This window comes from Kogia breviceps, chromosome 11 (genome assembly GCF_026419965.1).
Source record: "Kogia breviceps isolate mKogBre1 chromosome 11, mKogBre1 haplotype 1, whole genome shotgun sequence".
NCBI lineage: Eukaryota > Metazoa > Chordata > Mammalia > Artiodactyla > Physeteridae > Kogia > Kogia breviceps.
Window position 1 is genome coordinate 66,824,593 of NC_081320.1, and position 17,633 is coordinate 66,842,225.

The 17,633-nt window shown below is 57.2% G+C and overlaps 1 protein-coding gene and 1 long non-coding RNA gene across 3 annotated transcripts in view; one reads left to right on the forward strand and one right to left on the reverse strand.

The window, feature by feature from the left end:
• LOC136792159 (uncharacterized) overlaps positions 1-10,407 on the reverse strand; it is a 55,232-nt gene extending 44,825 nt beyond the window's left edge. The window contains exon 1 of the long non-coding RNA XR_010835551.1: positions 9,983-10,407. This is a non-coding gene — a long non-coding RNA (uncharacterized lncRNA). The remainder of the gene's footprint in view (positions 1-9,982) is intronic.
• SIX2 (SIX homeobox 2) lies at positions 9,317-13,977 on the forward strand. Of its 2 annotated transcripts, none has more exons than XM_059079426.2 (2): positions 9,317-10,531; positions 12,693-13,977. In XM_059079426.2, the coding sequence occupies exons 1-2, from the start codon at positions 9,966-9,968 to the stop codon at positions 13,027-13,029; spliced, it is 903 nt and encodes a 300-aa protein (XP_058935409.1). In that variant the 5' UTR covers positions 9,317-9,965; the 3' UTR covers positions 13,030-13,977. The 2 variants fall into 2 exon arrangements, with proteins under 2 accessions (XP_058935409.1, XP_058935410.1); XM_059079427.2 differs by having other exon boundaries at positions 9,848-10,525.
• Positions 13,978-17,633: the final 3,656 nt, after the last annotated feature.

Here is a 17,633-nt window from a genome sequence, read left to right on the forward strand (position 1 = left end):
AATCAGTTGCTGACAGCACAGGGGAGGAGGAGGCTTCAGTTTCACAGCCGTGGGTGGAGAGGACTACATGCTGGGTTCATAGCCCATCACAGACCCACCCACAGAAAGATCTGAACTTCTAGGATCAATGCTGGAGGACTGTGCCCAGTATGGCTGGGAATATGTGTTCAACAGTATGTGATTTCCTGTCCCTAGACACCTCCACAGATATGAACATGTGTGCCTGTGTATGTGTGCATGTGTGACGGACAACATCCCATGACCTCTGAGTTTTCAAACACACCCAGAGGCTAGATGCTGACTTTGGCCAACATAGATAAACTATGGAGCAAACTCAGCTTATGGAATCTGAAATAGTGAGTCCTGTGTAGTAAGAACTTCAAAAAAGCACCTTCAAGAACCCAGATCATGCCAGCTCTAGTGGGGGATCCACCATTGATTTATAAAGGCCTCACTATCCATCCATCTGCTGGGACAGGGTGAAGGGTCTTTGGGGTGCTGTACAGGATAGACTAGACTTTTCTTTAAAAAGGGGTATGGTGAGAATGGAGGGTGGGCAGTGACTCTGGAAGATCTGTTTGTACCTGCAGCCCTATGTCCATTCTGCAAGGTCTTCCTAGGCAGCGTTAATTCTGGCCAAATAAACTTGTAAGAGTATTGAAAATTTACCAAAAGTGGTAGGCTGCAGGCCACCTGTGACCCTGCTTCAGGCTGGGCTCTGCTCCGTCTTCATTCCCATACTGTGACATGGGCTGGAGCAGCACCTATCTGGGGTATGAGGGCAAAAGGTGAAAGAGTCCTGGTGGCACCTTGCAATGTCTATAGAAGCATCTGCTCACCCACTCACATTTCATTGGTCCAAGCCTGTCACACAGCCAAGCCCAGGGTCAGGGAGGCATAAGTGTGTGGTGATGGGTTTCTACCACAGGAGAGGAAGAGTGCACGGAAATCACTCTGGATGGCTAAAGTCTTGAGAAAGAAGTGGGCAGCGTGGAGAAATAAGCTAGATGTACGTGCAAAGGCCGATGATAAAGGGCCTCATAAGCCACGCTAAGAAGTCTAAATTTCATCATGAGGTTAATAGGTGCCATTAGAGGAATTTAAACAGAGAGTGGGACCATAATATCTGGGCTCTAATTTGGTAGCCCTGGCTGATTTGTGATGGATGGACTGGAAAAGGCACCACATCGGGGAGTGGGGAGAAAGGGAAAGCAAAGGAACTAATTTGTTTAATGCCTCTGGGTACCAGGCCCTAGACTTGGGCATTCCATAGCTGACTAGAAACCGGTAGCCGCCCAATCACCTCACTCTCCCATGGCTGGACTCACAGTTCCTGCGGATTGGGCGGGGCGCCATATAGTCCCGCCCACCCACCCACACAGCATCACTGATTGGAGTGGGAACCACCCGACCCAAGATAAGCCTATAAGATTCTCTCTCTCTCAAGAATTTGGGACAGGGGCAGAGATTTTGGAGTGCCTCCTGAGTACCCGGAGCGGGGGACACCCTAAAGGCTAGGGAAGTATTAAAAGGAGAAGAAACAGAGAGAGCTGCTCTTCGGAGAGAGAACAAGGAGACTGTTCCGCCACCCGGAGGGAGAAAAAGTGCCTGCCTTGTTATCTAACTATTTTCCAGTTTCTGGTTCCACCCCTGTTAAGGACAGTGGTGTCCCCTTCCCTTGAATCCACGTGCTAGCCCTGAATCCTTATAAGAAATTCATTCTTTTGTTTCTTCTGTTGGTCTGAGTGAACCTCTGAGCTTGCACATCAAAGTGCCTTGCCTCAGATACTTTAATTCTCTGAGTCCCACAAGCTCAGCCCAGACATAATGGGAGCCATGAGTACATACCAGACTTTATCAACTTGGGGTTGAGGCTACCGCTGTACAGCTTGCCCTGGTCACAGTGGACTCCTGCCCTGCAGGGGCTGACAGGGAGCGAAGGCCACGAACCCCAGGGCCTAGAGGCTGAAACCTGAGGCAGGGAGAGCTGGCTCTTCCTAGAGCCTAGCCCTATCTTCCTGACACCTACAGGGAACTCTAACCACTGGTAGCTGGAAGTGCCCAGGGAACCTGAGCTCAGAGAGAAGAAAGGCTTGGGGGTGAGGGGGGAGAGTTTGGTAGAAAAGCTCTCAATGAAGTGGGTCAGAGCATAGACTCTGCAGCCGAACAGCCTGGATTCAAGAACTCAGCTCTGCCATAGCTGCTGGAGTTGTACTCAACCTCTCTGAGCCTCAGTGTCACCACCTGCAAAATGGAGCAGTTGATTATGCCTGGCTCGTGGAGGTGTTTTGAGATTATGTGAGATGTCACAATGCCTGGCACATAGGCCTTCAGTATATTCTTCCTATTATTACTTTTGCTATTACAAAGGAACTAAAGGCAGTAACTGGCTTATGGCTGATAGTATGGATTTTGGCCTTAAGAACTGAAGTTTCAGAGGCTCCTTACCAGCCATATGACCTTGGTCAAGTTGCTTAACCTCTGAACCTATCTCCTCCTCTGTAAATGCTAATAATCCCCACTTTATAGGATTATGGTACCCATTCTGCATTAGTATACTGCTTTGTATACAGAAGATACTCTATGAGTGGAAGGCATTTGAACCGATACTTGTGGCTCTATCTCAAGGCACAGGGGGCTGAGAAGGAAGGAGTTAGGGAGAGGAGGGAAGTCACTCCATTTACTCTAGGTCACACGCACAATCCACACCCGCCTATGGAGCTTTCAGCGTGAGTTCTGCTTTGTCCTCAACGCTGAGAGCAAACACAACAGGGGGAGAAGCCTTGGTCTCAACCCTAAAGGAACATGGCGATGTCATGGCCGTATGCAGCTGTCTTTTGCTTTGAGAATTGTCTTAATGAGACCAAAATCCTGAAAACACCATAAGATGATACAAAACATTATGGCCCCTGAAGTTCTCCTATTCCTCTCCGAATGGGGACCCAGCCTTTTCACATGCTTAGCTCATTTCCACTTCCCCAACCCCTGAGAGCAAAGGTGTTTGTTATGCCTACTTTTTATTCTCCCTAGACTGGGAAACTGATTCCATAAGATTGAGTAGCTTGCCCTTGGTCACCCTGTTATTAAGTGGCAGGGGCAAGATTTAACCCAGATATCCTGACACCAAAGCCCACACCCTCTCCAAGGCTGCCGCGGATGGTGAACTGCAGACACCAAGGGAGTCTCACACATACGAGCTTCTGTCTTTCCAGCTACTCCAGGACCTCCCATCACACAACTGAGCACTTCCCACAGTGCCTAGCCCGGGTCTGGGAAACGAGAAGGGCTTCATAATATTTGTCACCTCGAAATTAAATCTGCCTTTTGACACTTAAGTCAGGTGCTTTCTGAAATCACACTAATCATATGCAATTGTGTAAACACACCATCCCATCACATCCGGATGACAACTACAGCCTCAATTATTGAGCACCTCTTGTCAGCCAGATGTTTCACAAACTTTATCTCCAATCCCCAATGCAACTGTAATCAACAGGCAAACGCTGTATGCTTGTTGTGTGCCAACACTGGGTTATTATCCTCGTTTTACACATGAGCAAAATAAGGCTCCAAGGTTGAGTGGCTTACTTAAGTGGTGGGTCTGGACCAAGGACCCAGGCTTGTCTGCTGCCAAAGCCCACGTCCTCGGCCCCGCCCAGCCTATCTGCCCCATATGTGAGCGTTCACTAACAGTGCAACTGTATTAGAATGGTTGGAGCAGAGATGGTATTTGCCAGAGGGCGAACCCCAACCTGTCGTCACAAAACAGAATGCCACGGTGCTACCAGAGGACATCTATTAGAGGCTGACATTGACCTGGATCCTCTGCAGCAGCCTCGGGCACAGGTTTCCCTGAGCTACATGCCTTCCCCAGCAGGGCTGTATCTTGTTTCTACCTACTTTATTAAAGCATTCTCACAGCAATGTGCATAAGTTAATTAGTACACATTCTTCTATAAAAAACAGCCACTGGATTTTAGCCTTAATTCACAGAGACAACAAAATAAAGTATTGGATTTCCAAGTTAAGAACAATCTTGGCTTTTTCCAGGTTCCCTTTTCAAATGCAGAACTTGGTGGAAACCCCTGTGTGGCTGCCTTCAATGGCGGGGTGGGAGTGCCCTCTGGCCCAGGTGCTACCCAAGTCAGGAGAGCCAAGAGCAGTCACCGGCCAGGGGGAGGGGTGTCGCTGATGAGTGGGACTGATGCACTGTAATTAATGGTAATAAAAATAGATACAGCAGTGAGAGAGAAGTGCCAAGCCAGGAATCCCTACTCTCGGATAGAATTTCTCACAGGTAATGGAAAGAAGAAAAAAAAAAAAAAAAAGTCACTTCTTACAGGAAACCTGATCTACGCATTACCTACAGAGGATTTTTGTAAAGTAACTAAGGAAATGCAACTAAAGACAGCAGCCCCACAAAAACTAGAATAACTCTACTTGGAAAACTTTCTTTCCTGCAGCCCAAGGGGACCTGGTAATGCTATAGGCAGTTAGATCTGTAATTTCTAAGAGCAGCGCGTTCAGTCTGTAGCTTCTACATAGCCCTACAGAGACTCCAGCACCCAGTATTTCTGGTTGGAGAAAGCCGTCACAGCTCTGACTCTTCCCCTGCAAAGAAAGGAGGGCAGGAAGGGGACTGGAAGTGAAGCACAGAAGGAAAGAGGAGGAAGAGGGCCATTCTCTTATTGGCCTGGTACTTCCCAGTTGTTGCTGTCAGTCAGATCCCACTGGTCATTCAAGCATTCATTCTAACATTTCCACTGTTTGCCAGGCAGATCCGGAGTCTCCAGGCGGGGGTGGGGGTGGGGACACGCGAGGGTGAAAAGCCGGTGACTATTCCCCAAGGATCGTGGGATCAGACCCGGGCAACCTAGTGCGCCTCGGAACGGGTGTGTGTCTGTCTCCGAGGGAGCGCGCTGCCCGGACGCACCCCACTTCTCGTGTCCTCTCTGCCTGTGCATCCGGCCGGTTAGTGCTGGGGGTGGTGAGCAGGGAGGAACCTGCGGGCCCTGCCGGCGCCCTCTCCCTGCTCCGTTAGAGGCCTGCGGGAAACCGAGCATGCACCCACCGACCCGGACTCTGGGACCTGCCGCGTGGGGGCGCTCGCGGGAAGACACGGCCAAAGGCAGGGCCGCAGCGCCCAGGACCTCCGCGCCTCCGCGGAAAAAAACCCGGCGGCGGACTTCGGCCGCTTCCTGACCCCAAAGCCGAGAACTTGGCCCCCTCACCCGGCTGCCCGACCCCCCAAGCCCGCGCCCGCACCCCCCAGTCCCCAACCCCTTCCCAGGCAAAGGGGCCCGGCGTCCCATGCCAGCCCCGGAGGGAGCACGGAGCGGGTACGAAGGGCTCCAGGACCGAGCCGTGACCGCGGGCGGGGACGCAAGGCCGCGAGCCGGGACGGGCGTCGTAGGCAGGCGGGCAGCGCCCGGGACCTGGGGGCCCGTCTCAAGTCCTGCTCGGCCCTGGCGCCGCCCCGGGCCTATTCCCGGGTTTGCCGGCCTCCAGACCGACCCCAAGCCCTACGCTCTCGCTCTTTTCGTTTGAACCAGATCCCCTGTGAGCCTGCGGCCTCCAAACCGTTTGCTCGTGAGGGAGGCCCAGGCAGCCGCATGGGTCCGGGGCAAAAGGCCCGCAGGGCAGAGGGGCAGCGGCTGTCCCCGCTGGACGCTGCTGCTCCGGCCCTTGGGCGCCCGGGACCGTGCCAGCCACGTGCGGCGCAGGCGATGCCCCGTTTCGCGCCGTTTCACGAGGGCGGCCACCCGGAGCCCAGTTCCCTGTATCCCCGGGCGCCACCGGAACCGTCTTCAAAAACGGAGAATTGCTTCGAGCGGAATTCCCGCGCCCTGACCTGTCCCCAAAAGTCGGCCAACACAGAAAACCGTGCGGTGTGGGGTGTCGCAAATGCCAGGGGGCAGGAGGGGCGGCGGGGCGGCGGCGGAACGCGAGCGAGGCCCAAGTGGGAGGCCGGGTAGGGGCGAGTTGGGGGAACAGGGCTCTGCGGCCGCGGTCGGCCCACCCCGGGTTCTGGGCGGGTGCGCCCTGCTTCCCCACCCCCGGGTCGGGACGCCCCAGAGATGCAGAACCGCGGGGAGGGCTTGAGGCGGGCGGCGCCAGGGCCGGAGTCTGCCCAGGGAATTTCTGCAGACTTTATAGGCTGGAAAAATAAAGATTAAAGAAAAGAAAAGGTCTGGTTCTCTGGTTTGGCACCGAACCCCCGCCCCTTCTCTGCTGGCGCTGGAAATAGGCGGCTAGCAGCTCCTTTTCCTTAGCAACCCCTTCTTTACGAAAAGCTCCAAACCAAAGTCAGGGGAGCCCTTGCGAGGCTGGTTCCGCTGTTTTCTCCCTTTCTCCAAAAGTCCCAGGAGTGGGCCATGTGCTGCCCCTGGGATGGACAATGGGTACCACCTGCGGGGGCCCAGCCTCAGGCTGTCGCTGACCAAGAGTCGGGGCAAAGGCACTGGGTCAGTGTGGGCTCGTTAAAGCTCACCCATCCACCCCTGCTGCTGCCTTCCAGAAAGTCTATCCCAAAGGACTCCAGGCCCGCTTTGGAGATGAAAGGAGATATTTCAATAAAGCCCCAATTTCCACAGGTCTACAAAAGTTTTCTCCTCCCCCAGCCATGGAGCTTCTATTTGTGCAGGCCTTTCAAGTATGTCTTACGGGAGGAATAGATTGCATAGTCCACAGATTCCTTGGATTGGGGTGAGGTAGACCCACCATGTCTGGCACCCTCAGGCCTCTCCAGCAGCTGCTCTGGAACCTGGGGCTGAGATTGCCTTAGGGTCAGGCTGGCATCTATCAAATCCTGGAGGACCCAAATGCCTGCCAAGTGCTCTGTCCTGTGGCAAAGGCTGTCAGGAAGGGGGCTAGGCAGGGAGGGGGCTGCAGAGTGTAAAGAGACCCTAGCTGAGCTCCTAGCCTTTTTTAGGGCAGGCGCTCAGCTGCCTCTGCTGGCAAAAGGTTCTAGCCCAGACCTGCTAAAACTGGTTTCCTACAGATATGGGGGAAGGGCAGAATTAGTGGCATATGGACACACACCCATGCATTGAGTAATGATGTTACAGGTTTTTTGTGCTTACTCTTTTCATATGGCACACACTATATTATCCAAGATGGCAGGTACCACGTGTGTTCTCCTGGCAGGTCTGACCCTTGGGCTCAGCACCCAGAGGCCACAAAGAGAGCAACACTAGAAGCGACAGTGAGTCTGAAGCTCCAGAAAATCTGCCTTAGCTGAACGTGGGCAGGACCCAGTCCCGAAGGAAGTTCAATCTTGAAGCTCTACGGGTCCAGGGAGGGGCACAGTCCCAGTGGAAGCTGTGGCTGAGGTTGCAGTTTCCCTCCTTTTTCAAGGTCAGTATTCTTAGACTCATTCCAGCAACAGGGACCTGAAAGATCACGCAGGCCTCATCTAATAGAGAGAATGAGGTGGAGACCATAAACTGGCCTAGAGTCTCACACCAGGAAGTTACTGCCCAGCCCCACTCAACTGCACCAGACTAGGGTGCTCCCCAACAGTTAGGACTTGATCTTGCCAAGATGTAAGACCACCACGGCCAGAGGTGGGACCTGCCTGCCAGTCATTAATTACGTGGCTGAGGAAGAGGTCTTGGAAAGAGTAGGTTGCCCTTTCTTGGGACGAGTAAGGTGGGCTCTGAACCTCACTGCAGCCAAGGGTAAGTACTTCCTCATGTCTTCCAGAGTCCTCTAAGCCCGACTCTGGGGCAAACCCTGTGTGGCAGCACACGGGACTCTGGATAAAGTGGCCTGGACACAGCAGGGCTCCTCTCAGCAGACTGATGCAGGCTCTGAGCATGCCACCTGAAATTCTGCAGGGAGCTGTCCCAGCCACTGGCTTGGAACATACTTTGATAACCCTGTGGTCTCCATACACCTGGACAGGCCCCCAGAGGCAAAAGTCTTAGGGAGAATCACAGGGTTCCACTCTTTCATGACTGCAAGTCGCCCACAGGATGTCTAGAATGCTAGAGCAGGGGGGAAACTTTGGGAAATGTTACTAAGGGTTAGAGGAACAAATAGGAGCCTTGCTCAAAAACACCAAGCAAAGACACAGCTTGAACCCAGGGCTCTGGACCCCCATTCCAGTGCTCCTAGCACAAACTTCTGAATAAATTTAAAGGGGTAGGAACCAAGAAATGTGGCCTAGACACAGATTGCACAGTCCTAAGCTGAAAGCAGAGACGGGGCTCTGTTCTGGCTTGAGTCCTGGCACTGGGAGCCAGCAAGGCTCCAGCCTGCAACAGCTCAGAGCCAAGACGGGAAACGGAGGTGGGAAGGACCAGTCGGTGAAGGAGCTAACCTCGGGGCTCTTCAAAACCGTAGAAACAGCCGCAACACCCCCCCTCTTCCACTCCAGCCCTCCCACCTACTCGCCTGCCCTTCTCCCAGAGAACAAGCGCCACGTGTTTACACACGCGCCGTGACAAAGAAGCAAAAACTAGGATCCCCTTTTTAAGCCCCTCGTTCCGGAGCTCGGCGACCCGGTTCCCATGTTGAAATTGACCAGAGCCGAGTCCAAGCTGAGAGGCCAGAAGGTGGTGGATCTTGCCTCCCCGACCACCCACAGGGGAAGGGCCAAGCAAGACCATCCTAGATCCCCTGCCCTCGCATCCCTATGGTCAGACCACCGGCGCTGCCCACCGGAGTCAACTTCCGTGGAGGCCACACGGAAGTGCCGGGAGCTTCTCGGGCCGTGGGACCCGTGGGGTTAAGTCTGAGTCCCCGCCCAGCGAAGAGCCAAGAGCGCTCAGCCGGGCGGTACCGGCCGCGGGGCAGCCGGCCCGGTTAAGAGAAGGCGGCAAGGCGGGATCCTCCAAGAAGTAGATTCTCAAGCGTCCGCCTGTAGCCACTGCCAAATTTTCCTCAGTTCTCTCTCTTACTCCCTCCCCCTCTCCCTCGCGGACCTCGCGGGTCCCGAACTCCTAGGATGGGGGTGGGGCATTATCAGCAGGAAAAGCCAAATCTTTAAGGGGCGTCCTAGCGCGTCCAAACTCTCCCACCCCACTGGTCAGCTCCTGGGCAGAATCCACCCGGCAAACAGCAGCACCGGGAGCGGCGCGATGACCCGGGGGACAGCCGGCGCGGCCTTGCGAAAAGCTGGGCAAAGTTTCTTCCCCCTCGTGGCTCCCTCCACCCCACTCCCTCCCCTTCTTCCCGGCACCCCCTTAAAGTCCTCCGCCTTCTCTTCGCCCCTCTTCCCTCCCCACCGCGGTCCTCCCCTTTTCTTCCCTGCGCGTCTCCACTCCGCCCCCCCGCCTCCCGGGTCCAGCTCCTCCCTTGCTCTTTGGGCGTCCGCCCCGTCAATCACCGCCGCCGCTGGCCTCTGCCCGGCCCTCTCCGCCTCCCAGGCTCTTGGAGCGCCTCCGGCTCCCGTCTCGGGCTGCCCTACGCCTTGCACGGAGCCCGGCGATCTGTCAGCGGAGCAGGCCGGGGGGAGCCGCCAGGCCCGCCGGGCTCGGGTTACCAGTGACTGACAGCGTCTCCATGGCGAATAATTTGACTCCGACTATTGTCTGGCGCGGGCAGGCCCCGGGTCAGATATCCAGACCAATCAGGGCGCGGGCCGCCGCGCCTCATGCCCGCTTAGAATAATATTATTAAAAAAGCAGCGAGCGAGCTAGACGGGAGGGAGAGCTAGCGAGAAGCGAACGAGGGAGCGGCTGGCGGGCGGGAGGGCGCGGAGCATGCGGAGCGGCGCCCCGGGCGGCCCCCGGGCTTGGACGAGGGCTCAGGAGAAGTGCGCGGGCGGCGGGGGCGCGGAGCGGCGCGGCACCCGCGGGCGGCTCGGGGACGTCCTGCAGTGACTCGGAGTTCTCCGGGAGCCAGCGCCAGGCCGGGGGCCACCCCCGCCCGCCTCTTGGCCCGGACGGTCCGGCGGGGAGGCGCCCATGCCGGACCGCGCGGTGCGCTGAGGGCGCGCGCGGCCGGGCGCAACCGGCACCATGTCTATGCTACCTACCTTCGGCTTCACGCAGGAGCAAGTGGCGTGCGTATGCGAGGTGCTGCAACAGGGCGGCAACATCGAGCGGCTGGGCCGCTTCCTGTGGTCGCTGCCCGCCTGCGAGCACCTCCACAAGAATGAAAGCGTGCTCAAGGCCAAGGCGGTGGTGGCCTTCCACCGCGGCAACTTCCGCGAGCTCTACAAGATCCTGGAGAGTCATCAGTTCTCGCCGCACAATCACGCCAAGCTGCAGCAGCTGTGGCTCAAGGCGCACTACATCGAGGCGGAGAAGCTGCGCGGTAGGCCCCTGGGCGCTGTGGGCAAGTACCGAGTGCGCCGCAAGTTTCCCCTGCCGCGCTCCATCTGGGACGGCGAGGAGACCAGCTACTGCTTCAAGGAAAAGAGTCGAAGCGTGCTGCGCGAGTGGTACGCTCACAACCCCTACCCCTCACCTCGCGAGAAGCGCGAGCTGGCGGAAGCCACGGGCCTCACCACCACGCAGGTCAGCAATTGGTTCAAGAACCGGCGGCAGCGCGACCGGGCAGCTGAGGCCAAGGAAAGGTACGAGTAAGTAGAGCTTCGGCGCCAGCTACCCCGGGCTCGAGGGAGGGGAGGGGGGGTCCCAGGGCGTCCACTCAGCCACTGGAGAGCCTCGAACTGGGCCCGCTCGTCCCGGCAAGGGCCCTGCTGCAGCCTGGTCTGACCCGAACGGCGCTTGCGGGCGACCAAGAGATCGGAAATTTGTCTAAAGCGGGCAGAGCAATCGGGAAGTTGTCAACTAACTCCCTGGTCGCTTGTGAGCAAAAGTGGAGAAGCAGCGACCTTCGGGGCAAAGGCAAGACGGTAGGCCTGGATTCCAGGCAAGGGGCGCACAGCAGGCAGAGCCTGTTAGTCCTCCGAAGGTCGGAGGACAGAGGGTTTTGGCGAGGACTATGGGGCGGTGCGGGGTGCGGAGAGAATTCTGCCTGTGAGAATTCACCAGCACTTCCCAGGGCTTCCCGTCTGCCTCACTCAGCTACAGGCCGTGTGATTAGGGGTCAGGACTGGGATTGGAACTTTCCTGGTACGACCTGGATGTGGAGGGGCCTAGAAGAATTTTCCTTGTCTGGATAGGAGGGTTGATAGGGAAAGTCTTATCGCGCATTGAAGGGACCAAGAGGTGAAAGGCTTGGGGAGGAAGTGTCAGCTCTAGGAGAGAAGAGAAACACATGTCCCTCTTTCTGCCTCATTGGGCCCAGCAGTCGTTCCCTGGCCTGCCAAGCCCTTAGCTCCTCTCTGCTCAGGCTCTACCCTCTTTGGCAGGTAGGTCGGTAGGTCTGGGGTGAGCTGAGAGCAGCAGAGAGCTGGGAGTTGCTTGTCCTCAGGGAAACCAGGACTTGCTGAACTAGCCTTGCAGTTGACCATGAGGCCGTTGTGGCTTTGGCCCCCTCAGAACCCCAAATCTGGAGGGGGAGAAGCTGACTGTGGGAACAGAATCAGCCTGAGTGTAAGAGCAAAACGAGACACCGGGGTCTGTGGTACGGGGTGTGTGCAGCCCGGAGTGAATGGCCAGGGTCAGAGTGCAGGTGCTGAACAGTGGAATCAGCGGTGGGACTGGGGGGAGGGGGCGGTGGGGGTCTTCAAGCTGACCTTGGTCTCTAAGACCATGAGGTTGGAGCATCCACAGTTGTAAGGATTCAGCTGCCAGCCCTGTGGGAAGTTCCCTTCCAGGAAAACAGAAAGAAAAGGCCCTGGGGAGCCAGTAAAGAGAGAATCTACCCAAGAATTCAAATCTCCAAATCTGGGCAGGGGCTGTCGGTTGGTCAGAGACAGGGCAGGAGGTGGGTTCTCCCTGCTGAGGTCCCCCTCCCCCCAGGATGGCATGCATCCAGAGTCCTGAAGAAATAAGTTCTCAGGTCAGGCCCCAGGTGAGGGCTGACCAGTCCCTCAGTTTCTGGTATGGTGGAAAAGTCTAGGTCAGGATTAACAATTCCCTTCACTCTTCCTTCTCTCTTCTCCCAGAAGCTGCCCTCCACACCCCAGCTTCAGGCCCCCAGCTGAAGTTTCTGCTGTGCCACCAGGAAAAGGGAGTCCTGCATCCTTAGGGCCTCGTTCCTAGGCCAAGCAAGGAAAACCCTAACAAGGCCTGCCAGTTTGGAACTAGAGGGAAAAGACCCTTAGCTCCAGGAACCTGTCCCTCAGACAGGGTTTTCCCTCAAGCAGAGAAAAGCAAAGGGAGATGAGGACCTGTGAGATCCCCAACCTCAAGTGGACCCTCAGCCTAGAATCTAGGGTCCCTGACTCTCCTGGACCCACTTCTCTGCAACAGACCCTGGCTTGAGTAGCCAAGAGTGATCTGAAAACCCAGGCGCCTTCTCTTCCTCTCTGTCCCTCTCCCCTACAACTCCGCTGAACCCTGCTCCCCAGCCCCTCTGCTCTGGAAAAGAAAAGTTAGCCACTCAGTACGGGTAGGCAGGGAGGGCAGAACACACGGAGAGCAGAAAGATATTCGTGAGATTGAGAGCAGGAGAGGTGGGGAGATAGAAACGATACAGGGAGAAGGTATAAGAGAGAGAAGTGGGGTCTGGGGGGACTGAAAGAGCCAGAGCCCAGGCTTGGCCGCGAAACACGTTAGAAACCGAAAACACCGGCAGGCAGCGCGCGGCGGCTCTGGCTCCGGGCGGGCGACTCGGCGCCGAGCAGCCTTGGTTTCCCCGCTGACCCGGCCGCTTTGCTCCTGCACTTGCAGGGAGAACAGCGAGAACTCCAACTCCAACAGCCACAATCCGCTGGCTGCGTCGCTGAACGGCAGCGGCAAGTCTGTGCTAGGCAGCTCGGAGGACGAGAAGACGCCGTCGGGGACGCCAGACCACTCGTCGTCCAGCCCCGCGCTGCTGCTCAGCCCGCCGCCGCCACCCGGGCTGCCGTCCCTACACAGCTTGGGCCACCCTCCGGGCCCCAGCGCCGTGCCCGTGCCCGTGCCCGTGCCGGGGGGAGGCGGCTCGGACCCACTGCAGCATCACCACGGCCTGCAGGACTCCATCCTCAACCCCATGTCGGCCAACCTCGTGGACCTGGGCTCCTAGAGCCCCGCCTGCCTCGACGCGCTTGCCTTCTGGGCTGGTCGCTCGGGACCTGAGAAGGACCGTGTCCGGAGGGCGCCCCGCGCCGGCGGCCCCACCAGGTACTGAAAGACCCGCGCGCTGAGCGGGCAGAACTGCCGGCCCGGGCAGGGCGGATGGCTCTCTGGTTTAGTCTTTGTTCGGGATTTATTTTCAACAAGTTGCTTTGGAGATCCTTTGGAGGCCTGGGACCGGGTCTTGAACCAGGGAAGGGAATAAATTATACACCATTCTCCTACTCTCTCTCCCTGCCTTCTCTTCCGCTCTCTTCTGTCTCTTCCCTTGCCTGCCTTGCTCTTTCTTCCTCTTCATTCCCCTTCCCTCTCTTCTCTCTTCTCCTTTCCCTTTCTCTTCTTGCTTTCCCCCTTTTCACTGTCTCTGGTTCCCTCTGTACTTCCGGCTTGCCATCTCTCTCTAGGTTTCTATTACTCTATCTCTGTGTTTCTGTTTTTCCTCTCCGCCAGCCTCCTGCACCTCGCGGGCTGTACCCGTCGGTCTTTCTCCTCGTGCCTGGCGGCCTATTTGCCCTCCCCCCATTCCTCACTTTACTGGGGTGGGAGTGGGAGGGGAAAGAGCAAAGAAAAGACAGGGCCTTTGAACCCGGGCTTTCTCCAGAGGCCCTCCCCCCGGGGTCAGCTGGGGGCTGCAGGTGTCAGCGCTGCCTAGTAACTTAAGTGAAAGAGCAAGGGCGGCGGCAGGGAAGCCCCCGAACGCCCCCTTGCCGCTTGCCCCTCTGCTTTGGTGAGGCCCCGCCACTCGCTCTCCTCTTCCTCCTGGGACTGTGGCCAGCGTGCTCCCGGGCAGAGCGTGCCTCCGAGCCACAGACTTGCCATCTCTCTGTCATGCCCTCATGTGAATGTTCTTTGGGAAATATTTCTGCTTTTATTTTATAATAAAATTAGAAATCATAAATATATATATGGATATATACCACGAGGCCCGCGAGCCGGGAGTGCAGCTGTGTCTGATTTCCCTACAGGGACTCGACACCCCGGGTGGACCGTTCTGGGCAGCGAAGCCCCATGAGTCCCAGAAACCGGGAGGCGCCCTCCCACACACACAACGTTTATGAGTCGCAAGGTGAAGGGGCTGCATACTCTTTGAAACCTCCTGCCCCAAAGCCTTCTGTCCCTTTTCTTGTCCGGGAAGCTCCCTGCAGGAGCGGGGAAGGGGCCTGTCCCTCCTGGGGAGTCCTCTCCCCCCAGCAGCCGAGCAGTGCCCTCACCTGCCTCTTTCTTCACCTGGGAATGGGGGTAGGAAATGAGAGGCTGTGTACGTAACGTGGTTACGTGTGTTTGGACATGCCAAGGCTGGGAAACAAGTCGGGCCGTGGAGGTTTCCTGAAGGGCGGACGCCTTAGCGGTGGTCGCCATCCCCAGAACCAGGCACGACGCACTGGGCAGATTCGCCGGCCGAAAGGGCAGCCGCTGGTCCAGCCGCGAAGCCCGGGTCGTGCGTGTAGCCGTGGAACGAAGGTCTCCACGCTCAGAAATCCGTTGGTTTGGCGTGGAGATGAAGAGGCTTGGGGAGAAGGGAAGTCCGGGAGACTCGGGGAGCCGGGCGCGCCGGGCGCGTGTTCTAAGTGGGAACAAGCGGACGCCGGGGCTTGGATGGTCAGGCAGAGGAGGCACCTCCGTGCGTGGTGCGCCGTAGGTGCCTCTGAGACTGTAAATTAACCTGCGGCGCCCCCTCCCCTCTCGGGGATCCAGTCCTCCTCCCCATTAAGCGACAAGTCTAAGCCGGTCCAGGCAGGTCCGAAGCCGGCGGGACTCCTCGAGGAGGAAGTTGAGGCTTTTCCGTCTCAGGTCTCGGTGGCAGTTGGTACGATACACGTTACTCCTCCGCGACCCGGACGCTTCCGACCAGACCTGCCGGCTCTGGGTGGGAAGGGATGGAGGGGAGGAGGCGCTCTTCTGACCCCGTGATCCTGGAGCTCCAGGACTTCTCCGGCACTTTCCGCTGGTGAAATCAGCGCTCGCGGAGAGCACTTCTGCGCGGACTTTCTAAATATCAAGGACTCCTTCCCAGTCGAGACCCTCGGGGACGCGGGCAGCTGGGTGGGCTAACTTGGAGAGGGAGGCTTTGCCTCAGCGTAAGCTCTGTGCAGTCGTGGGGATCAAGGGAATCCCCAGCAGCATAAGACGGCATCAAGCGCCCCACGGCCCCTGCACCCCCAAGAGGAAGTGCAGTCCTGGCAGATCCTGTGGCATCTCCTGGAGGCTGTGCTCTCAGGGGACAACTCAGGTCTTCCTGGGCCCGAGTGGCCCCGCCCTCCCTGACTGGCGGGGTGTAGAGCCTGCTACTGTCTGAGGGTCCAGAGAGGCTCGAGGGAGCGAGAAGCTGCCTTGAGTCAGCGGAGCTGAGCCGACAGGCCGGTCCTTGCTTCTCCAAGGGAGGAAACACAGTAGTCCCTGGAGCCCACATCTCCCCTACCTGCCTCCTATTTTCTGCACTCACAATCTCAGGCAAACAGCCTCTATACCAACTTTCACGGGGACACGTACACATTTATCATTCGATTCACTGTGCCGGGCACTGTAGGTAGCACAGAAACACACTTGTGGCCACACGGGGAAATATACTCCATCACACATGTTCACACACACACATACACACACACACAAACACACATAGACACTCAACCCATTTTTACAGACACACAAACACAAGCACTCAGGTGAAACACTCGCCTGCACAGGTGTAAGGGAGATACCTACACAAATGAGCCCCTCCCTCATCCTTGTACTCACACAAACACAAACCTCTGCTTCTCCCCAGAAGCTTTCAAACCCACCCTCACATCGGTGCCCCAGCGAGCAGCCCGTCCCACCCCATGGACCTGCTGGGGCCGGAACACAGCCTTGAAGCCCGGCTGGCCGGGAAGGCCTTGGCTCTAGGCAGCTGTGGCCCAGAGAAAGAGAGGGTCCTAACCGGAGGCTGCAGATGGTCAGGGACCCCACCCTCGCTCCAGCGGTCCAGGTGGAATCAATGGAGTTTGCTGGGAGTTCTCACTTGCCAGTAGGGGGCGGGGTGCCTGTCCTGGAGCTTTATTCTGGCTTTAGTGGCGCTACTTGTTGCAACTTCCCTCTTTCCCTCCCCCTTGGAAAGCTAACTCCGAAAATATTTATTTAAAAGGGGAAACTATGCAGACGTTCTGAAAATAAACCCGAGCAGCTACTCACCCACTGTATAAATCTATACAAGCCAGTCCTCCATTCCACGCTCCACTAGACCGACCACACCAACTGGACGTAACTTTTGCACAGACGTTGCCAGGTGGATGCAGCTATTCCCCGTCGGTGTTCACCAAACAGTGTTTCCAATGACTTGTCATCCCTCCCCTCTGCCAGTAGCCACTGAAGCCGAGAGTTTTGCTCAGGCCACCTGAAGGGACGCAGCAGCTAGAAGCGGGAGTCTCCCTCTCGGCTTCCCTGACCATGTTCACCTTTCATTTATTCCCAGCCAGGTCCCATTCGCATGTACCCTCCAAGGTAAAACCCCAATGAAGAAGGTAGAACCCAGCCCTTGAGGGCAGCTGGCCGGCTCATCTGCTTTGGGGCTGTAAAAGCCAAGGGCTACTGAAGGCAGACGGGAGCGTGAGGGCTGGCTGTGCTCCCCGCGCAGTCTCCTTCCTCACCCCGCACTCAGCACCCCTCTCCAGGCTTCAGGGCAGGCCAGGACCTGGTGTCCCTCCTGCGAAGAGCATCTCCAGGAAGTGGCCTAAGGAGCAGGTGGTGAGGGCCTGCCACACAAGAAAAGGTTAAACAGAGCCAGGGAGATCTGGGGAGAACACCGGTCTACTTGGTCCTCAGTTTAACCCAGTCCCTGTTTAACACCATTTTGGCCCCTGAGAAAAGCAGGGACCAGCCGAGTGGGGGCACCAGAGTCAGGACACGGGGAATTCGGCCTCCTGGATTTCACCAGTGCCCACCTCTTGCTGGGATGCTGCCGGGCCTCCGGACAGGAAACTTGTGAATGTTTTTGTATTGAGGGGTGGGTGGAGAAGGACAGAGGAGGGCTTGGGCTCATGACTGGGCCCCTTCATTTTCTCGTGTTCCCCATTCCAACAGTACGGCTTGGGTACCCTGGGCGCTAGAAGCTGCCTAGGGATGCTGGAGAGGGAAGCGACCCGGTGCGCGAGGGTGTACTGGGAGATGTGAGAAGGCATAAGAGAGTGTGTGCATGCAATGGGGTGAAAAACCGCGCTGGTGTGAATAGGTGGGGCTGACGTGTGCATTGAGAGCGTGGCTCTTTTTGAGTCCAGAGGTGTGTGGGTGAGCCAGTGAGCTGACCAGGGCACTTGGAGAGCCCGGAATGCGGCTTGTAAAGGAGGCGCCTGGGGCTGGAGGAGAACCAGCCTCTCCTCTCGCGCCGCAGGAACCCAACCCTGCACGGATTTTTCCTGATTCCTGATTCCTGGAGCTGCTGCTGGACGCCGGCAGGGTGAGCAGGGAGGAAAGGAGGGTCTCTGGGTCGCTGCTGCTGGGGGCCGCGCAGTGGAGCCCGGAAAGGTCTCGAGTCCCTGTGTCAGGGTCAAGGCCTCGAGAGTCTCCTCGCAGGAGTCTCTT